This window comes from Eleutherodactylus coqui, chromosome 13, assembly GCF_035609145.1.
Source record: "Eleutherodactylus coqui strain aEleCoq1 chromosome 13, aEleCoq1.hap1, whole genome shotgun sequence".
Lineage (NCBI taxonomy): Eukaryota > Metazoa > Chordata > Amphibia > Anura > Eleutherodactylidae > Eleutherodactylus > Eleutherodactylus coqui.
In genome coordinates, this window is record NC_089849.1 from 90197531 (window position 1) to 90220619 (window position 23089).

The 23089-nt window shown below is 45.3% G+C and overlaps 2 protein-coding genes across 2 annotated transcripts in view; both read left to right on the forward strand.

The window, feature by feature from the left end:
- LOC136588451 (zinc finger protein 271-like) overlaps positions 1 to 22117 on the forward strand; it is a 55015-nt gene extending 32898 nt beyond the window's left edge. Inside the window, exon 8 of the mRNA XM_066587664.1 lies at positions 17787 to 22117. Within this exon, the coding sequence (XP_066443761.1) occupies positions 17787 to 18551 (765 nt within the window). The 3' untranslated portion in view covers positions 18552 to 22117. The remainder of the gene's footprint in view (positions 1 to 17786) is intronic.
- On the forward strand, positions 6715 to 16716 carry LOC136588450 (oocyte zinc finger protein XlCOF29-like). The gene is made up of 5 exons (XM_066587662.1): positions 6715 to 6783; positions 13092 to 13237; positions 15620 to 15811; positions 15942 to 16059; positions 16169 to 16716. Exons 2-5 carry the CDS (start codon positions 13139 to 13141, stop codon positions 16303 to 16305), a joined length of 546 nt encoding a protein of 181 aa, XP_066443759.1. The 5' UTR covers positions 6715 to 6783; positions 13092 to 13138; the 3' UTR covers positions 16306 to 16716.
- Positions 22118 to 23089: the final 972 nt, after the last annotated feature.

The following is a 23089-nucleotide window of genomic DNA, read 5'->3' on the forward strand; positions in this document are numbered from 1 at the left end:
AAACGAGCCAATAATCACCCATTTAGTCCTGTCGCTCTGGACTCTGCTTGCTTTAGGGCAGCTGATCATGTAATGGCTGCAGACAAACACTGGGTACCCCAGTGATTGACCACAGTTTTCACTTGCTTAGAAGTCGTGTGACCTGCTGCTTGGAAGCAAGCAGAGTCCAAAGCGACGGGACTAAACGGGTGATTATTGGCTCGTTTATAAACTTAAAGCACCCTCTAATGGCGATAGCTAGGACGTATGGGCTCTGGAAGTACACAAGACAGCAGGTGACAAGGAGGCAAGACGAGCCATATTGTGAACTAATGGCATTAGTGTGGTTTCAACTTTTCATTCGTCATTCATTTTATGCAGGCGTAAAAATCATCCTTGGTTCATTCACTCATCATCCAGTCCTTCTCATCACTTATACAGCGAATGTGAAAGACTAAACGGTTCTCGTTTGAATGGGTCAACAACGTATCTGTCTGACTAAACAGCCTGCACGAGAGCAAACAAGCTAGCAATGACATCATTCACTCGTTCAAACCATAACCGGCTTATCTAAAAGGAACCTTAGATGCCGCACCAAATCATCACCCCCGGGTCTGCTATTAGCGCAATGGAGACCAATAGGTATATCAGGGTTAGTACAAGCTGCTCAGAGAATCACAAGTCACACTGCATTTGTGCAGATGATTCCGTTTATTGTAAACCAGACCAAATAAACTATAGTCCTTTAAAACAAGTACATTGAAAGGTCACCTGACTTTGCATACAGTTAGGGCCAGAAATATTTGGACAGTGACACAAGTTTTGTTATTTTAGCTGTTTACAAAAACATGTTCAGAAATACAATTATATATATAATATGGGCTGAAAGTGCACACTCCCAGCTGCAATATGAGAGTTTCCACATCCAAATCGGAGAAAGGGTTTAGGAATCATAGCTCTGTAATGCATAGCCTCCTCTTTTTCAAGGGACCAAAAGTAATTGGACAATGGACTCTAAGGGCTGCAATTAACTCAGAAGGCGTCTCCCTCGTTAACCTGTAATCAATTAAGTAGTTAAAAGGTCTGGGGTTGATTCCAGGTGTGTGGTTTTGGATTTGGAAGCTGTTGCTGTGACCAGACAACATGCGGTCAAAGGAACTCTCAATTGAGGTGAAGCAGAACATCCTGAGGCTGAAAAAAAAGAAAAAATCCATCAGAGAGATAGCAGACATGCTTGGAGTAGCAGAATCAACAGTCGGGTACATTCTGAGAAAAAAGGAATTCACTGGTGAGCTTGGGAACTCAAAAAGGCCTGGGCGTCCACGGAAGACAATGGTGGTGGATGATCGCCGCATACTTTCTTTGGTGAAGAAGAACCCGTTCACAACATCAACTGAAGTCCAGAACACTCTCAGGGAAGTAGGTGTATCTGTCTCTAAGTCAACAGTCAAGAGAAGACTCCATGAAAGTAAATACAAAGGGTTCACATCTAGATGCAAACCATTCATCAATTCCAAAAATAGACAGGCCAGAGTTAAATTTGCCAAAAAACACCTCAAGAAGCCAGCCCAGTTCTGGAAAAGTATTCTATGGACAGATGAGACAAAGATCAACCTGTACCAGAATGATGGGAAGAAAAAAGTTTGGAGAAGAAAAGGAACGGCACATGATCCAAGGCACACCACATCCTCTGTAAAACATGGTGGAGGCAACGTGATGGCATGGGCATGCATGGCTTTCAATGGCACTGGGTCACTTGTGTTTATTGATGACATAACAGCAGACAAGAGTAGCCGGATGAATTCTGAAGTGTACCGGGATATACTTTCAGCCCAGATTCAGCCAAATGCTGCAAAGTTGATCGGATGGCGCGTCACAGTACAGATGGACAATGACCCCAAGCATACAGCCAAAGCTACCCAGGAGTTCATGAGTGCAAAAAAGTGGAACATTCTGCAATGGCCAAGTCAATCACCAGATCTTAACCCAATTGAGCATGCATTTCACTTGCTCAAATCCAGACTTCAGACGGAAAGACCCACAAACAAGCAAGACCTGAAGGCTGCGGCTGTAAAGGCCTGGCAAAGCATTAAGAAGGAGGAAACCCAGCGTTTGGTGATGTCCATGGGTTCCAGACTTAAGGCAGTGATTGCCCCCAAAGGATTCGCAACAAAATATTGAAAAAAAAATATTTTGTTTGGGTTATGTTTATTTGTCCAATTACTTTTGAGCTCCTAAAATGTGGAGTGTTTGTAAAGAAATGTGTACAATTCCTACATTTTCTATCAGATATTTTTGTTCAACCCTTTAAATTAAACGTTACAATCTGCACTTGAATTCTGTTGTAGAGGCTTCATTTCAAATCCAATGCGGTGGCATGCAGAGCCCAACTCGCGAAAATTGTGTTACTGTCCAAATATTTCTGGCCCTAACTGTATGTATAGCTTGTTACGCCTCTTTATTACCTATGGGTAAACGTAGTATGTGCAGTATTGTCGGTCTCTGGGTGAACGTCTTCTCTCTTGGTCATGTGCTGTCTGAGATCGTTGATTGGTAATCTATAAATACTCCTAAGCTTAGTTAAGGTTTATATATGTATAGACCAGCGTTTCCCAAACTCCGGTCCTCATGGACCCCCACAGGTCATGTTTTCAGGATTTTCTCACGGTTGCACAGGTGATGTAAATATTGTCAGGTGTTCTTACTATAGAATATCCAGATGATAAAGAGTTCTATTTGCTAGCACATTTTTAAGACGAAGTCCATATTTCGTCGGCTGTCTGGACACATTTGTGTGAGCGAAGGTCAATTACTAAAATATCGGAATATGTGTCAAGAAAGTCAATCAAAATACAAGGAAACGATGGGGTTCAGCAGACATTATGGTTTCTCTCACAGTGGTCTATCAGGCCCGACGGAGGCTGTCATTGAATAAGATAACAGACAGCTGCAATAACACTGACAGCAGTGCAGCAATCAGCTGATCAGCAGTGATCACGGGGAACGGGCCTCCTCCGATCAATTATTCATGATAGGTCATCGGTAGTAAAAGTCCTGGACAACGCCTTTAACTATTTTGTGGGGTATTATTATCTGTGTTAGGGCTCCTGCCCACTGGCGAAAGACTTTCTTGCAACGCGAGAGCGAGTGAAAACGCATAATTATGAAACCAATGATTTTCAATGGTTTCATTCTCATTTGCGATGTCTTCACTCAAGCCTCGCAGAGCTAAGAAAAATCGACCATTGTCTTCAGATCACATGCCTTCTAAGCAAGTGAAAACTGTGGTCAGTCACTGGGGTGTAAGCTGTGCCCTTTATCGGAGCTGTTAACCCTTTTAATGCTGCCGTTGATTCTGACAGCAGCATTTAAATACCTCGACCGATGTTCGGAGGCCCCACACTGCCCCCCGCGATAATATCGTGGTTTGTTGTGCAGACGCCATGGCAGCCTTTTGAAAGGCTCCAGGGCTGTCATTGCAGATTGCCTATTAAGCTAGGACTGTGGCGTGGCTTGATAGAATGTCTGTCAGATTGCAGTATAATGTAATGCATCACAAGTTGTTGTCCGCTCTGGGGGCTAAAAAGAAAAAAGTGAGAATAAGTTTTAAAAAGTTTTACTAATTTAAAAAAAAAAAAAAACCTTTTGCCATATTTATAATGAAAAAATCTAAATCATAAAACGAAAATACATATTTGGTATCGCTGAGTCCGTGAACGTCTGATCTATCAAAGTTACAAATTATTGACTCCGCACGGTGAGCGTAGTCAGAGAAAAAATAAAGAACGCCAGAATTGCACTTTTTTGGTTACCCAGTCTCCAAGACAAAATGTAATAATAGGTGATCAAAAAGTCGTATTTATTCCAAAATGGTACCAACAGAAACGACAGGACATTCCGCACAAAACGAGGCTCGCACAACTACGTCGACGAAATAATAAAAACGTTATGTCTGTCAGAAGATGGCGGCAGAAAATAATTTGAAAAAAATGAAATAAGTTTGAAAAAAAATACAAGTACTACAGCAAAGTAAAAAAAAAAAAAAAAACCACCATAAGTTTGGTATCGTAGTAATCGTACTGACCCACAGAATAAAGTCATTTCTGTTGCAGTTTGTGCGCCGTAGAAACAGGACGCTCCAAAAGATGGCGAAATGTCATTTTTTTCCCCCAATTTTCTCCTCTTAGAATTTTTTTTTTAAAGTTTTTCAGTACATTATATGGTACATTATATAGCACCAGTGAAAAATACAACTCGTCCCACAAAAACAACCCGCCCCTCAGACAGCGACGTCAATGGATAAATGAAGGAGTTATGGTTTTTTAAAGGGGGGAGGGAAAAAAAAGAAAATTAAAAAAAGCTCCGTCACAAAGATCCTTTTTCGCAGACACTAAGCAACTAATAATAGGTGGTCTAAAGTTAGACTGGACAGATTTATCATCCAGCAAAAGTACTGTGATAAATCTAGAGTATTGTGAAACGGTCTAGTCCACATGTGTCAAACACAAGGCCCACTGCCTCATGTTATGTGGCCCGCAGCGTGCTGACGCCGCTCACCACTGAAGCGATTACCAGCGGGGGTGCCGCAGCTCCCCGCTGGTAATCGCGCTGTTACCGCTGATCCCGGCGCACACTGACGTCAGTGTGCAGCCGGGATCCTCCTTTCCGAGTCCCCTGCTCATCAGTTCCGCAGGAGAGAACTCGGGGAGGAAGCGTGCCGGGCGCACACACTGACGTCAGTGTGCATCTGGGCTCAGGGGGAGCGGCGCCGACAGCTAGGAGGAGGTAAGTATGTGGGATAGGGGGAACTATTATTACTGAGGGGGGCTTATTATTATTACTGAGGGGGGGGCTTATTATTATTATTACCAATGGGGGCTTATTATTATTACTGAGGGGGGTTAATATTACTAATTGGGCCACTGTGGGGGTCGTTATTTTTACTGGGGCCACTATCAGGGCTCGTTCACATGGGTGTAATTGTATTTCGGTCGCACAAATAAGCTGCGTATTTGCGCAATCGAAAATCCCTTATGCCTGTATATTTGCTTACGCAAAAAAGAACACAGATGGGCCCCTGAGATGGTGCGCAAATATGCAGTGAATACATAGGTTTCCTGCGCATTCACCACGTATTTGCGCGGCCCATTCACTTCAATGGCCTATTGGGGTGCGCAGTACGCAACAGAATAGGTCCTGCTGTGTGACAATATACATCATGTGAATGAACTCATTGACATCAATGGCTTCTATTCACTGCATAGTATGTACGCAAATACGCTGGTGTGAACTGGCCCTGACTGTACTGCCTTAGGCCCCCTGCACACAGGTGGAAATTCCGCAGCGGGATTTCCCGCAGAATTTCCGCCCGTGGAAGCTGCAATTTGTCCGCATGGAAAACAGAGCGTGACATACTCCGTTTCTGTGCGCAGAGCCCCGCACAGAATTGTCACTCCCCGGCCGCTGGCTCCGCTCTGCGCATGCGTTGGCTGGCCAGCAGCCGGCAAATCCCAGAGCCGGAGGAGCAGGTGAGTGCCGCGCTGGTCCCTGCAGGGGCTCAGGTCGGGTCCAGCTACGAGAATTCTCACAGAGGGATCCGACCCGGCCGTCTGCAGGCGGCCTTACAATCGGCCCTTTGAAGGTCACCATTAGCCTGATGTGGCCCTCGGTGAAAATGAGTTTGACACCCCTGGTCTAGTCTAAGGCCTCATGTCCACGGGCACGCACAGTGGAATCCGCAGCCATGAGGTCAAAAATGGCAGCAAACTCACCTGTCCGGACGCTGCAGATCTGCACTCCATCGCGGCCGGATCTTCTTTCTTCGTCCCGGCAGATTCGCCCGGCATGCTGCGCACATTTTTTTTTTTTTGAAGCCTGCTTTCCCGCGGCACAGCACAATAACAGCTGCGGGTGTGCAGCGGGACCGGACGGCTCCCATAGGCTTCAGTGGAAGCAACGGGACACCCACACGAAGATGGAGCATGCTGCGGGGGTTTTACCGCACGTGTGATCCGCGCCAGGGAAAAATGACATCAGCAAGTAGTTACTTACCTGTGGGTGTACAATGCACCCCTATGGGCGCGGCTCACGCGTGCGAGACACCCGCACGGATCTGAGAATTCTATTCTGCCCGTGAACATTGCGCCTAAGTCTGCGCTGTCTGACTATAGGGTAGTTTATACATAGCGGAAATGATGCAGAATGGGACATTCAGCTGCAAAAAATGTGGCATCAGCAGCCGCACCGTCAGTCTGATTCGGGATCCGCTGTGCTCCTGACGCTTCTAGTTTTCTTTATTTTTATTTGTAGTGCGCTGCGCCTCTGCTTGCATACTACCAGTGCCTTACTTACTAGATCTTTCTCTCTTTTTTCCTTTGGACTACTGGCACTTCCCAGCGTGACGCAGTGCTTGCAGCTAGACAGTGCTTGCTTACTAGAGGCCGCCATGTTTCCCTTCACACAGCACTTTTCCCCCATGGTACCAATGCTGCAGCTCTCTCTCCTCACACACACCGCTCTCCTCACAACCTCCCTCCGCGGCAGTTTCCCCGCAGTTTCTCTCCATACAGCTTCATTAGAGATAAGCTCCTCCCATTCCAGTCATGTGACCTCCACCTGACCTCAACTCATAGAATCCCTCCGCTCATAGCGCTGCATTGAGGAAGCCAATCACATGCAGCTAGTAAGTCACGTGTACGCGGCGACGCCAAAGAACCGGAAGTAATGGTATTGGATGGCAGAATCACTTCCGGGGCGGAGTACGCTCGGCTGTTAGTGAAGATAAAGGGTCAGATTTAACGTGACGTACGTAGGTGTTGTGGTGTCTGCTGGGCGCAGGGTGGCACGTATCGGGTGGCTGTGGGGAGACAGGGGCTGGTTGGTGGCCTGGAAGCTGCTTGGGGCTTACAGTGAGTTTCTGGTGGTTTCTGAGCTCCCTTGTGTTTGGGACGTTCCCCTCTTAAACCATTATGGGCAGGAATGTTCTGATACTTGAGGGTTTCCCCTCTGGGACCTTCAGAATGGGGTCCCCTGCCTGTGTTGTAGGGGACAGGTGTCCTAGAGGTAAGTGTCCCCAGCGGTGGGGTCAGACATCCGTGGACGTAACTGGGAGGGTTTAGTTTTGGCGTTCGCTGTGTGGGATACATAATGTGAGAGATTTCTAGTCTGTTGTCATGGTTACAGCGATACAGATTATGGGGCCGATGTACTGGTCCTGTCTGACTACACTGCGTACACTTACAGTCACCTACCTGTATCCCCATCAGCTGAGCTCATGGGCTGAGAGAGTCCGGGGGTCTAAGGGTTACCAAGTAGTCCGCCTGTTCTAACTTTACAATGGGAGGACTACTTGGCAGTGCCGCTCGATGTACTGCAGCGTCGGCTTCCAGCGCTCACACCGAGGGAGGTAAGTATAACGCATCCCAGGACTCAGCGATCACCTACTGTCAAGCCCAGAAGCTCAGCTGATAGGACTAAAAGTAGGGGACCGATTCCCTTTAAAGGGAGCCAGTCATCCTCTATGAGCACCAAAAACATACAGAGACTGTCACCATAAGGTAGTGACGGTCACCCTGATCACACTGATATGTCTGATGTGTGGATCTGTGCAGGACTTTTGGAGAAACTTGCCTTTTTTCAGGAGTGGCATATGCATAGAGGACTACAGGAAGTAGTCCTGGATATTCATGAGCTGCAGGCTGGTGCAACTGACAGCTGTCTGTTACTGTACATAGAGAGCTGCCAGTCATTGGCTGGAGGGCGGTGTGGGCGTGGCCATCTGTAGCTCATAAATATGCAGGACTACTTCTGTGTCTGTCTGCTACTAATAAAATGCAAGTTTCTCCCAAATTCCTGCACAGATCCACACAGCAGACATATCACTGTAATCAGTGTGACAAGCGCCACCTTATGGTACTCCGTGAGGGCTGCAAAAAACCCTTTAAGTCATGGCTGTCATAGTCCAGGTCCCAAGGAGTCCAGGGATGTGCTTCACATACTTACCCGGCGGCCCATTCACTTGCTGTTACCCCTGGAAGTCGTCGCTCGGTCTGTGGCTCCTGTTTTCAGTGAGTGCACACTCTCCCGTAGACAACCGTGCGCATTGACAGAGGAGTCACACAGACCGAGCGCCGACTCTCGGGGGTGACAGCGAGCCGGGTAAGTACGGCGTGTGAAGCACATCACTAGACTCCTTGGGACCTGGACTGTGAGAACCATAGCTTGGCTTATTGTGCGCATAGGTGAGGACCGGTTCCCTATAAAGGGTACGTGACAGCATGTGTGAGCACTATGTAATGAGGTTCAAAGGGCAGGGGGTTGGGGGAGCAGTGCTTCCTACTGGGGTCCGGGGAGCTGTGCTTCTTACCGGCTCCCCTATTCCAGCGCTGTGCTCCCTATGCACAATGTCCACGGGCTGATCTGATTTGCGGCATCAGTGCGGGTCTCCCGCAGTTCTAGCCGCCCTTAGAGATGCATTGGGCATCCGCACTTCTTCATTTATGACCTGCAGGTTTGATTGTAAATGATTTACGGATGCCCCACGCAGATAATAAATCGCATCATGCGCCATTTTACCGCTGATCTGGCTCCATTCGTCTCTATGGGGGCTTGGGATCTGCAAATGCATTTGTGGATGCGCTGCGAATTTCAAGCTTTGAAGCAATTAGGTAGGTGGGTAAAGCCTGGGAGGGGGGTTGTGGATATTTACGCAGTACATCTGCGCAGAAAAAATCTGATCTATCTAAACTATTTTAAGATGACCCGCAGTGCATCCGCTGTGGAAATCCGCATGAAATATCCGCTCGTGCCGTGGACATGAGGCCGTAGTTTATGAAGCTGAAAGTGCTATCTGGTTTTCTTCAATGGTTGTCTCACTTCTAGTTGTTTAGCTACAGGAAGCAGATGGCTCTGTACGTTGCGCAGTGGTCCTGATTGGTAATGCAGGCTCAATCCTATTGAAGCAAACGGGACTCAGCCTGCAGTACCAACCCGGACCACTTGCATTGTACATTTGCTTCCTGCAGCTAGAATTAGAACCATGCTGTCTAAACATGTAATGCATTTCTCCCAGTGACCCATGCTGGTTGATACGTTGGGCGTGTCTTTAGTCTGGATTTTTGTGCCACAATTTAGGCGCACAGTGCTGCATTCTAGGCTATGCCAACTTTCTGCGCAGCCACACTCCTTTGGCAATGAGCCACGCACTCCCTTGTTACGTGAAGCTCAAAGTGTCTTTAAACACATAATATAGCTAAATTCCCTGCCCAATATCACGCTCGCCAACGTGCGCTGTTCATTCAAAAATGCCTTGCGCCGCGTCTGTGAAATTGTGATCCTCAGGCCCGTGTTTCACGCGTGTCGGAGGATCGCACGTATTTTCCATTTATTTCAATGGAAACATCACATTGCACGCCATGCAAGTGCCACGCAATGTCTTGAGGTCCTGTTAAAAACGGGGGATGTGTTTTGCGGGAACGTATAAGGCCTCATGTCCACGGGGAAAATCAGGCCCGCCGCGGATTCTTCATGTAGAATCTGTAGCGGGTCCGTCCTGCCCCGCGGCAGGCCTTTTACATGAGGCCTAAAAATAAGAATAAACTCACCTCTTCGGACGCTGCAGATCTCCCTCCCTTCCCTCCCTCCCTCCCTCTAGGGGACTTCACCTGATCGCTGGTATAGTAACCTGCAATACTCCTATATTGCAGTGTATTATGCCTATCAGTGAAAAACTGATGAGTATAAAAATCAGAGAGCTTCACTAGGCCCCTGTCTGCCAAGGAGCCTGCATGCTGTGCTTTGTTGTCCGGCCTCTTACAGAATCTGCGACAGAAGCCTCTAATGGAGCCTCCAATGCAAGTGTGTACCCCGCCCTGCTGTATGGTCTTTGTGTGATGTAGAGACTTGAGGCTGTCAGACATGTTTAGTGAGCCAGGCCCTAGCTGTGTCTCAGCGTCTATTTTATGTTGGCCCCAGTTGGGTCTGACTGTATAGCGGCCATTGTGTGTAGTAGCTAGCATTTATAATTTGTCAGGACCCTTGGAAAGCTGAATGAACTCTATGTTCTAATCTCCCCTTCCTCCTTCGCAGCTGTCCAGGAAACCCTTTGTTCCACTGGCAATAAAGCTAGCTAGTGACAGATGCTAACTGACCCCCTGACGGTGTGGGTTGACCCCTTAGATATTTCCCATAGACTTCCTGACTGCGCAATTCACCTCAGAAGGAAATCCTTTAATAAAGAATATTTGGTCCTGTGAAGGTCCCAGTCGGATATGAGGTATATTTTCAGAATCGGGCAGCTCAGCTGAATAAAACGCATCCACACACATTGAGGCCCAGAACACCCTGAATGGCGTATCTGCATACCTGGGCCTAACTTACCATACTTAGTATCTATGGATTGGTAAATTCCTGATATGAAATATGGTGGCTATATCTTCCCGATTGGAGTGTCTCTTGGTCGAAATATTGAATCGAGGTTTCCTATAGATCTTCTCTCCATATACTAAACCCGAGTTGATTGCGTCAGGAAAAGGCCGGTGGGGTGTAGTTCTGCAGAGGCTTTAAAACTGAGTGGGTTCTTTATCCAAGTTGTTGGACCACAGAGATATGCTGTGGCATATGGACTGTCCTGTATTGTTTCTAGGAACTCCACCGAACAGACTGTTTTTGTTTATCCCTAAATTTGGTAACTTCCTTTTAATTTCTGCCTGTTTATTTTAAAATGCTGTCTTGTTGTGTATTAATATGGTATTTCCTTATATGTAGTAAGCTTTTTTTTGTATATCTTTTGTACATATCTAGGTTTTACACTGCTACTCCTTTTTCTACAATAAATCTGCAATTTATAAGTCGGCCTTGTCCGTTTTAAGCAAATCATAACTCTGAAGATTGTGTTCATAATTCGTAAGTCTGGGTCCCGGCTTCCCTTAATAGTTGGTGGTGGCGGCGTGTATGTGTAAGTATTGTAGTGTGTGGGAACGGATTAGGTTGTGATTTGAGCTCTTGCTTTGCATGCGTGCAGAAGGTCGGGAAAGCTGGGTACAAATCGGCCTGCATTCTACCAACTCCAAGTTTGCAGTTACCGGTAGAGTGATTGATTGAGGCTTGGCCGTGACAGTTGGCAGCGGCGAGGCGCTCGGAATAGTCAGTCAATGAGTAATTGGGAACAGATGCGCGGGATCGATGGGTATCGTCCCCTCCTGTACGTTACACACTCTGCATATTGTATGTATCTGTCACTAGGATTATCAGGGTGCTGTGCCCTCATAGGATATCGCTCTGGGGGATGGGGATAATAGAAGTTGTTCTGTAAAAAAACAAGGTCTTATATGGCTGCGTTGACAGAAATGGTTATGGCTTTTAGAAGGTAGGGATGCATGAAATGAAGTCGCAGCCAAAAGGCGTCTGCAGAATTTATCATTTGTTTTATAGGTTAATTTCTTCACCTTTTGGTAGCAAAAGCTCTCATTTCCTTCTATGTAGCTCTACAGACATTAAAACTCTTTAGCAGGAAATGAGGATGAGGACTCAAGCGCCAATAACAACTAGAAATTTTTATTGAAAAGTCACATAAAAACAGTAAGGAGAATTTCATACACGTTTCAACTCTCTAGTCATGACTAAGGCTCTGAGTTAAAACGTGGAGTGAATTTTATACATATGCACATTATTCCTTACGGATTGTGACTTTTTTTTTTACTACTTTTATACACACAAACTTTTTGTGTTGCAACATTCAAAGAGCCATAACATTGTGTGTCGGTTTGGTTTTCGTGAGATTATTTTTAGTTTTAATTGGTAGTTTTTGGGACATACAAAAGGGGAAATTCTCACATAATTTATTTTATTTTTTACTTGGCATTGTTGTGTGTGTGTGCGTGCGCAAACTTTCATGCATAATACATATACGAACTGGGTTATTACAGATAATCTTCCCGATGTGAAACCTCATAACTCTACTTAATGACACTTAGATGCAGAAATTTGATATCAATGGAAACAACATGAAACATTAGCATTTAGTAAAGCTGTCTAACAGTAAGGCTGCCTGTCCACGGGCGATGATCCACTTGCGATAAATCGCTCCAATGAAAAGCTTTCCATAGGCCAACTATGGAAAGCACAGCCCAAAGTCCATGAGCGGAGAATCGTAGCGATTCTTTGCTCGTGGGATGGAAATCGCGGCATGCTGCATTTCGCTGCGATTCCCCATGGTGAGCCTGTCAGTGCTCCACCCTCCTCCCCCGTGGCGGAATATCGCTAGCAATGTCCCGGCCGTGGACAGGCAGTCCAAGACGGTCCTTGTCGCCCATAGCAACCAATCACAGCACAGCTTTGACTTCTTCTTTTAGTGAACGCCTTCCTTGGCCTTCGCAGACCTTATACCTTGTGATATCTTCCTCTGGGGGAGTGTTAGAGTCTACATGCCCCCCTCACCGCCCACCATGATCTGCAGTATCCCAGAAGTCATTGCATCAGTTAGTAGTGATCAGCAGAAAAGTTGCTTTTTGTATTTATTACTTACATACTTTTCTTCTTTCCCTATTCTAATTTCACGAGGGGACTTGACCGTGCGATCAAATAATGCCTTGTATAAGCTGGCAGACCTGGAGACCTTGTTGGCTTCCAGCTGCCATTGGCTCCCCACAATCCTGCCAAGGGAAAATCTAAGACCTTAAACAGTCAGGATTGGCGTTGTCTCTGATCCCAGCTGTTGCAGCGGGAGCACATCTGTATTTCAGCCAGATTCTGCTGCAGATGGCAACTGTCTTTAAAGTGACTCTGGTGACACAAAGATGGCCGCACCACTTCTCTGACTACCTGATGCACACTGTGAATAGTATGCATCAGTAGTCTAAGACACTGCATGCTGACTGGCCGGCGTGGGTCATGTGGCCTGCAATGGTTAAACGGAGCACGTGTAGTGTCTTAGACTGATACATACTAATACACAGTGTGCATCAGGTAGTCTTCAGGCCAGGCCCAGGGGGTCGCTCTGACCTCCAGGCACCAGGGCTGTAAATGTACAGTGGATGGCGCTTAAGGGTTAGCCTTCTGTATGAGAGAAAGCTCTGACATAATGAGATGTTTTTTGTTCTCTTTCCCCCGTTCAGGTGCCTTTAGTACCGGAGCCTCATAGTCTTGTATTCTCCGCAAGACCATGGTACTTTCCCCAGCTGACCCATCGGGGATGGAGAGGGACAAAAACGACAAGATATTGAAACTCACCCTGCAGATAATCTACCTGGTGACCGGAGAGGTGAGCAATGCTGCGTCAATTGGCCTGAAACTATAAATCCCTATTATTAATTAGTTATTTATTTATGCTCCAAAAGTTTCTTAATCTTCTTATTTATTTTCTAAAGGCTATTTTGTTTTACATAAGGGAATTCCATAGGCCTCCTGCAGACGGGCGGATTTGCATAGCGAAATCCAGAGCGGCATTCCACCTCCGGATTCTGCAGCAAATGCAGCCCATAGCATGCTATGAGAAAACGTGATTTCCTGCCCACTAGTGGAAATCTATTGCTATTTTTCTGCTCAAGTGGGGGGGGGGGGGGAAATCGCAGCATGCTGCGATTTTGTGCGGGCTACGCATGGCCGGCTTCCATTGAAATCAATGGAAGCCACCTGTCCTGTGACCATTCTGCAATCCTCATTGCAGAATGGTCACAGGAGCCATGTCATCGACGGAGCAGCGTCCTCTCAACTGCATATGTGCCAGCTGGCACATTCGCAGCATGGGAGGCCGCGTCATCGCCATAGCGACAGTTTGGAGTCTTCTGTGCTGTGCATGTTACGGCCAGTGTTCCAGCCATCACATTCACAGCAGAGAGGATGGTGGAGAGTTAAGCTGGGCTCACTAGGTCGAACTCCTACACATGCGGGGCTCGACCCACCCGTGTGCAGGAGGCCTGAATATGTAGTGATTATCTGAGTTGCACAGGACAATTAAAGGGATCCTGTCGGCACCTTTAGGGCCCCTAATTCGCCAGCATGCTGTTATGTAGCTGGGTTTCGCTTTCTTATAGATGCCCCTGTGACAAGCAGCCATCTTGCAATTATCTATAAAAGTGTATTAAAACCTACCAGAGATGCGTCCATGACTTCTACACTGGTATCACAGTGAAACAAGATGTAGTATCCCCAGCTTCATATGTTCATGCGCCCAAACCTGGTGAAAAGTCCTAGATTCGTCTCCAGTAAATTAAGAGTTTGCTTTCTAGCTATTGCTGAGATGGCCACGTGTCCCAGGGACAGCTTTGGAAAGCTAAATCCCAGCTATATGATGCACAAAGGACTGACAGATTTTGTTTAACCCCGCCCACAACAGCCTTGATTAGAGCTCCAGCTGAGCACTGCTGTTAACCCTTTAAATGCCACTGTCAATTCTGACAGCGGCATTTGACCCATTAAGGTCTAAGCACTGTAAATTTACGGCCCTTGGTCCTGGGCTTTAAACCCAGCCGATTGTAAAAAATATGGCGGGGGTTTAAAGACTCTGCTTCTGTAATCAATCAGAAGCATGTCAGATTGTCAGCTGTTAGTCACAGCTGATAACCAGGAGGAGGAGGCAGGAGGAGTTTTTAACCATTTCTGCTTTCCACTTTCAATTTTTAGTACGTAGCACTCATTGAGCGCTGTGTACTCAGGAAAGGAGAAGTATAACTTCCACTGCGAGCTGGCAGTCAGTGACCGCTGGGTGCCCTCTGTCACAGCAGAGCTACCGGGTATTTTCAGACCCTGATCAGTTCTGCCAGTGACTGTTTCTTTTTGCAACTGGGGCTCCTATGGATGCCTCAGCTACAGTGGAAAAGTGTCAAAAAAAAAATGTAAATGTCCCCCAGAGGTCTTCTATGACTTCATGGGGGACATAGATAGCAAAAAACATAATTTACATAAAAGGGTAACACAACATTACCGAATAAAATAGAAATTATATACATAAAAAGGAAAATAACCCGAAAGCTGACGCCAACCAAAACCGTCGCTGTATGCGCTCTGTAATCCAAAGCCAACATATTAATAATATTTATCAAAACATCTGAAACAAAATGAGGAACCCATACTTTGTTTTTTTAAATTAGTATATTTACTCTAAAATAAACTATAAATGTAAAAATCATTTTTTTAGCCTGTTCCTTAAGGGGTTAACACCCTTAATGGCTAACAAAAATACATGATGTTATAGCGAGCTTTCGAACCTACTCGGGGTTCTTTCTCAGGCTTAAAGCCTTTAGCTTGCTGTAACAATCACTTGGGTTCTCTTATGGAGAACAATCACATTTAGTTTATGCATGCATAAAAACCGATTGACTACCTGTTTATACAGGCCAATTGTCATTCTATGAAAGACGGCCTGTTGACTGTGAATGGAAGCGGGCAGGCCGGAATGATCCCCGACCAATTCTGTCTCCATTCACTGACCAATGAACACTATGTAAAAGCACAGGAACAATCACTGCTGGGACGACTGTCTGATGCTTTGCACCCGACAGGTCATCCTGTGTATAAGGGCCCTAAACCATATGACATGCTTATCAAAACGGAAATAACTGTATGGGCGAAAGAGCCTGGCAGTAATGTTACGCAAATTCAGAGGTGAGCGATTCTGAGAATATTTGATGTCTCTCTTATATAGGATTACATGGTAGTGAAGAAGACATCGGATGAATGCGAGACCCCCAGCAGCCCTACTGATGACTCTGAAGGATACAGCAAGACCCAGATTTCCATCAAGGTGCCACCTTCGTATTCAATATTACATGAGAAGGATAATGAGCAGAAAATTTTGGACCTCGCCAACAAGATTATTGAGCTTCTGTCTGAAGAGGTGAGCACTGCTGGGATTATACAAAAACATAGAGGGTGGTGTCCGAAGTATGGCTCTACCCTTGCGTATGGTGGGTTCCCATAAAGGGGTACATTGTCTATTTTATTCCATGCACAAATATTTTATACAGGGCGAAGATTTTTTAGAAGAACGTGAAGATTTAGAAGAACGCGAAGATTATTTAGAAGACCACGAGGATGTGTATCAGAATGTCACCATGGAGGACCAACCAACGCTGATATCCTCAGGTACAAGGAGTTTTTCTTTCATTTATTGTTGGCCATTTTTCAGGTCATTCTCATATTATGAACGGTATATGGAGAGAATGCCATCAGTCACTGTTTGTGTTTCCTACAGATGGAACCAGTGATAAATTACCACTAGAGAGATGTCCCAGTCCTGCTTATTCCCAGGATGGCCCAGAGGAAAATGATACAGAAGACAATCAGGAAGATGAAGTTGAGGTCTTGCGAAGTACCAAAGATCTACTCTAAGGCCGCCTTTACACACCGCAAATCTGCTGCTGCCAAATCCATACCTAAATGGTGCGACTTCTACTGCGGATCAGCAACAGATTGTAACCCTTGTATTTCAAGGGTTGACATCTGTGCTATAATCAGACTTGCTGTGGACTTCAAATCTGCAGCATTTTGCAGAAGCGCTGCAGATCTGTTGTGGAAAGTATCTGCATCATGTGAAAATTTATGAAATCTCCTCCTTCACATGGCTCGTACTGTGGAATCTCCACTGCAGCATTTACACTGTGTGTGAAGGCGGCCTAAATGTTCTGTAGATAAACTGTGCAGATCAGGTTTACAAATAGAAAGCAAAATACATCCCGCTATATTATTTTGTTTTCAGGTTGGGGACCTTTTTATTATTAAAGTTGATGAAATAGAGGACAACGGCATGTATGTTGTTAATGATTATCAGGAGGAGAATGCGGAGAAGACTTCGACACCGAGCCTATCAGGTAAGATGTTGTACATGAAACAGGATAGTTGCGAGGTGAGAACAGGTAATCCTACTCTTACTGGGTTACCTACATGCTGATTGACGTTGTCTTGGTATAAGTAGTGGGGTCAGTTTTGGGCTACTGCATCTTGTCCTCTGCTTTACATTGGACTGCATGGTTTATGGTGGCTTGAATGTTCCCCTACATGTTCTTTTGAGCTTGACATATATACAGTGTTTCCTGGAAAATAACACCAACACGATAAGCCCTACCCTGATTTTTGGGAGGTAGGTTCTTGAACTATAAGCCCTCCCCAAAAATGAGCCCTAGCTACACTACGTGAGGGGAAGAGAAAAAAAAAAAAGCAGTACTCGCCTAGTAGATGGCACTCAGGTCCCATCGACAGCATTTCTTCCTGGTAGCGGAGCTTAAATACCCAGCCTCAAGTAAGTGATTGCTCTGATTGGCTCGCGCAGCGCTTGATGAATCAGTCAGAGCCAGCGCTCTATTTAACCAATCGCAGTCATTCAATGAATGCCTGTGATTGGTTAATCGAGCACTGGCTCTGATTGGCTGACGCGGTGCTCGATGAACCAATCAGAGCAAGCCCCACTACCAGGAAGAAATAATCTGTGCATTTAGAAGTACACGAAGGCCTGCAGCAGTGACTGAGACCAGCGCGAGGGACTGAAGAGCCGCCTGCTAGGTGAGCATTATAAGACACCCCTGAAAATAAGACACCGTGCCTCTTTTGGGGCAAAATTTTATATAAGACATGGTCTTATTTTTGGGAAAACATGGTAGCTGAAGTATGGGGGTGGTTTCATCCTACATTATGTTCATGTAATAAATTCGTCTTTTTTTATTCTTCAGTCTTTTCTTACCCACTTTATGGTTTTCCTTGTCCTCTAAGTCTCTTGTTTGTTTTTCCTCCCAGATCCAGAAAGGAGATATCCATGCATGCTTTGCAGCAAATCTTTTACACGAAAATCGCACCTTGTTGAACATCAAAAAACTCACACAGGGGAGAAGCCGTTCATGTGTTCTGAATGTGGGGACTGTTTTACACTTAAGGGAAACCTTGAGAGACATAAGAGAATTCACAGAGACGATAGGCCGTTTCAGTGTCAGGATTGTGGGAAATCCTTTTTTCAGAAATCTGATCTCGTGGAGCATCAAAGGATTCACACAGGGGAAAAGCCGTATCCATGTTTGAAATGTGGGAAATGTTTTATAAAGAAATCGGCTCTTGTGAAACATCAGAAAACTCACACAACAGAGAAGCCGTTTTCATGTACCGAATGTGGGAAACGTTTTAGTCAGAATACAGGGCTTGTAGAACATCAAAAAATTCATAGAAATGAGAGGCCATTTTCATGCTCATATTGTGGGAAAAGTTTTACCCACAAAGGAGGTCTTGCCGAACATCAGAGGATCCACACAGGAGAGAAGCTTTTTTCATGCTCGGAATGTGGGAAATCGTTTACAAAGAACTCTGCTCTAATTATTCATCAGAGATTTCATACGGGAGAGAAACCATTTATATGTTCAGTATGTGAGAAAGGTTTTACCCAGAAATCTGATCTTGTTAAACATCTTCGAATCCACTCGGGAGAGAAACCGTATTCCTGCTCAGTGTGTGGCAAGGGTTTTACCCAAAAGCCAGATCTTGTTGAACATGAGAGAATTCATACCGGGGAGAAGCCGTTTAAGTGTTTGGAATGTGGAAGAAGCTTTACCCACAGATCAAACTTTGTAAAACATCAGGTTCTTCACTCACAGTAAAGTATTACAGTCCTTGTTTGGGGTAGGGTAACCCTTGATCTCCCAGAAGCTGATAGATTTACTTTCCTTTAATTCAAGCATACTATCATGAAGGTTATTGACATTAGGAAGCAGGGAATGAAGTTGTTTTGCTTCACATACAAGGGGCGTTCATTAAAGATTTTCCCTGACTCACTACTAATTATCGCAGGATGCTGAAACCGCACATATGTTTTTATATAAGTCTCTATAGGTTACGTGCCGATTTGTAACTATGAACTGATAACTGTCTTTTGCTGCTGCTGAAGTGGTGTGATGTCAGGTAATGGAAGCGGTGGAATACAGAGCAGTCATCAAGTTCCTTTACTTGAAAGGCCACACAGCAAGGGAGACATTCAATGAGATGAAAGGGGTTTATGAGGAGAATTCCCCATTATGTGATGTAGTCAAGAACTGGCATCGTCAATTCAAATGTGGTTGGATTTTGGCGAAAACGGCTCCAATTCCACGGTGACCCCACTCCACTATCTATGAACACACCATACAGCAAATCTCGTCCAAGACCATCTTCATATGCATAAGTATCCGTTCGCTGGGTTCGCCGGCTGCTAACACCTTACCAGACGCAGGAACGAGTCGAATGCTCATGGCTCTTTTTACTATGTGCCATGGAAACCATGGGGACCTTTTCAACAGACTGATGAAACAGGATGAAAGCTGGGTCCATCACATTGATCCAGAGACTAATGTCCAGTCGACGAAATGGAAGAATCCGGATTCGCCGCCTCCAAAGAAGGCACCTGTCCAACCATTGTCAGGCAAGGACATGCTAAGTCTCTTGGGACCAGCACGGAGTACTCTTGATGGATTTTCTAGCAAAGTGTACCACGATTACTGCGACATACTATGTTTCACGACTGCAGGAGGCCATTGAAACCAAGAGACATGGCATGCTCAACAAAGGTGTTTGCCTTCTGCTAGCCGATGCCCCAGTTCACAACTCACATGTTGCCCAGATGGAAGCACGGTATGAAATTCTACCGCATTCCCCTTATTCTCCTGACCTCGCACCATCGCTCTTCCACCTCTTTCCAACAGTCATTTTTGAAGAGCAAGCGCTTTCCAGATGAGACTCTGAATTCCGAAGTGACAACGTGGCTGTTGGACGGACCTGTTGACGTCTACAAGCGAGGTGTTTACAGTTCCGTAAAGAGATGGTAGAAGTGTGTCCCTAGGTGTCATCCATATAGAGTAGGACTAATAAATGGGCCAAGGTTCGTTTCTCTCAGTCCACAGGAAGTGGGTCAGGGGAAATTAATGAATGCCCCTCGTAAAGGACGTAATGGGTTTTAACAGAATGTTCTTAGTCTGGACCCTGCCTCTAATGTTTACAGAAAACTGAGGGGGCGAACTAAAACCAGGAAGAGGACGCCCCTCCATTTTATTTCACAAAGGGGTTCTCCATTTTTATGTAGGTAAATCTTATTTCTTCCCGTTTTCAAGATCTATACTTGCATTCAGGGATTGGAAACATTTCTTTACATCAGAAGGCTGAATAGCTGCCATGATCCAATCAGAAATGAAACGGGCATCTCATATGTTTAAGTAGGAAATCTTGCTACACTAATAAGACCTGCATCTGGGTCAGTTGCATATACTTAGGATTGTTTTTATATTGAATATACAGTCATAAGAAACTATGTATACCTTCTTTGGTTTCACGTATAATAATTAACATTAAAAACAAAGATCATTGCTGATGGCTTTCCTCCCTAGCAAAGTGTTAATGCACTTGAATGCTCCAGATCAGCAAACTGCCACAATTTTTTTTTATTTTTTTTTTGTTAGAGGTTGTCAAACTTTCTCATCAGTTACTCATGGGCATTTAATTGGCAGCACCTGGCTACTACTTACCCTCTTAATTCCTATGGAAGCCGTAAGGGTGTCTAAACGTTTCACACACTGCTTCTGCCCTAGTCTTTATTATATAGATAATGACAGTTTGTTGTGGTGGTGTTTAAGGTTGTATTTGCACAATTCTTAGAACTTCTAAGGACCAGGGATTTTATGTCCCTATACGTAAAACCATAGAATTCATAGTGTGTGTACTTCGTTTTTCTTATGCCTGTAGACTGGAATCTTTTAATTCATAAAGTACTTGTCATTACAGAAGTAGTCTTATGGCCTCCTTAAAGGGGTATTCCGGTGATTCAAAGTGAAACTTATAGTCTCCGTAAGACTACAGCACGTACCTTATTTTTCAGACGCATCCTATGTTTAGAAAGTATGCAGAAATATTTCATACTAAGCTAAATGTTTCTGAGACTCTAGCAAAATAAAGGGGATGCGATCATTAACTTTGGTGTTATTATATAGAAAGGGGGTTAACGGTGCATTGTCCGCTCCTATTAAACCTAACGTGTCCATTCAAACAATGGCGCAAACACATATGTTCACATACACAACACTACTGCATGCACTATACATGCACTCAGCACAGACATAGCTCTGCAGCATACACAAAGCCACATGCGCACAGCTGCAGCAGGCTTTAGAAAGTGATTGTATTACCACTAAGGCCTGACGCAGGCATTTGTAAAAATGCTGCGTTTTACATTAAGAGCAGCATTTGCCTGCGTGTTCTTTTTTCTTTTTTTTTTTTTTTTTCCTGCATGTTTTGTGCAGGAAAAGTAAGCTGATGAGGTCACTTTTTTCCCCTCCCATAGTATACAACGTTAAACCCTGTGCACAGTGTTTTTAACACCCCCCCCCCCCCCCCCCCTCTCTTCCATTCATTTCAATGAGTGAAACCTAGCATCAGATATGTGAGTAATCTCCAGTGTTATCTACTAGAGAGGCAGGGAAAGTGAAGACTGTGTAGCTGTGGTATGTATGGCTGTAGAGTTCTCTCGCTGATAGGGCAGTGTGCTGTATCAGCGGACTGCCAGATCATTAAGGCAGCAGTCAGGGGTGTCTGGATCTATCAGACCCCCATCTCTGCTTCTGGACAATAAGGCACAAACTCTTTTCAGCAACATTTTCACGTGTTGAAAACTGGTTCTTATAGTCAGAAAAATGCGGTGACTTTGCAATATAATGTTCTAACTCTTGTTACAATGCTGCAGAGCTTTAACCTCCCCATCCTGTAACCCCCCCCCCCCCCCCCTCCGCTTAGTTCTGTTTACTGGTCAGGCATGCTCAGTGCTTTCAGATTCTGTAATGACAGTTTGTACAGCTGTGAATGCGCGCTCCTCAGAAACTGGCAGTAGGGCATTGAGGTTCTGGAATTCAGTTTGATTTTAGTTGGATGTTTAGAATAATGGCCATAAGTGGAAACATTAGGGAAATGTTGACTGTTTTGCCCACCCCCGGAATACCTCTTTAAGCATCTATGTATTAAATGTAGTACAGCCATATACACTGGTGGAAACTGAAAGTGTTACACCCAGGCAACTGTAGAAGATCTATGAAACTTGGATCAAAGTAAAGCCTGGTTTAGACACAATGATTATTGCTCAAACAATCTTTGATAATCATTGTGCTTTTTTTTTTTTTTTACAGCGCAAGGTGATTGCTCAAATGTTTGTCTTCTGCATCCATCTGTTTTTTGCTCGGAGCGCCTAGCTGTTATACAGCTGAGCACTCCGAGCGGGGGATGCAGAAAACAAGCAGGGCCCGCTTGTCTTCTGCATCCAGCTGTTCTCCACTCGGAGCGCCTGGCTGTTATACAGCTGAGCACTCCGAGCGGGGGATGGAGAAGACAAGCAGGGCCCGCTTGTCTTCTGCATCCAGCTGTTTTTTGCTCGGAGCGCCTGGCTGTTATACAGCTGAGCACTCCGAGCGGGGGATGCAGAAAACAAGCAGGGCCCGCTTGTCTTCTGCATCCAGCTGTTCTCCACTCGGAGCGCCTGGCTGTTATACAGCTGAGCACTCCGAGCGGCGGATGCAGAAAACAAGCAGGGCCCGCTTGTCTTCTGCATCCAGCTGTTTTTTTGCTCGGAGCGCCTGGCTGTTATACAGCTGAGCACTCCGAGTGGGGGATGCAGAAAACAAGCGGGGCCCGCTTGTCTTCTGCATCCAGATGTTTTCTGCTCGGAGCATCCAGCTGTTATACAGCCGAGCGCTCCGAGCAGGAGATGCAGAACACAGCGATTATTGCCCAACAGATGGCTTTGAGTGACTTTTGAGCAAAAATTGTTGTCTAAATCAGCCTTAACTCCATATTATTGTAATTGGATGAAGTCCATGTATTAGTATGCAAGTCTGGAACACTTAGTTATGCAAAATGCTACATTGTTTTTGTTTTGTCATAAATCGTTATGTAAGAAGGTCCTTTTTTATCCAGATTGTTGGTGACCAGATAAGCCAAATTGTAGAGTTCGAACTTCATACACCCAAATGCCAAACTTTGAGAGAGGTCTGATAATTGACATGTTCGAAATGGGGGTAGCATATTGTGAAATCTTCCCAAAGAACTGGCCGTAGTGCATTATCTGTATAGAGTGGTTACTCGGTGAACACAGGAAGGTTCCAGTATTTGCAGACTTGTCCTCACGTGT

Coding starts and splice junctions, on each gene's coding strand:
- LOC136588450 (XM_066587662.1), top strand. CDS start 13,139: ATGGTACTTTCCCCAGCTGACCCATCGGGGATGGAGAGGGACAAAAAC. Junction 15,812..15,941: donor TTGAGCTTCTGTCTGAAGAG/GTGAGCACTGCT, acceptor TATTTTATACAG/GGCGAAGATTTTTTAGAAGA. Junction 16,060..16,168: donor ACCAACGCTGATATCCTCAG/GTACAAGGAGTT, acceptor TGTTTCCTACAG/ATGGAACCAGTGATAAATTA.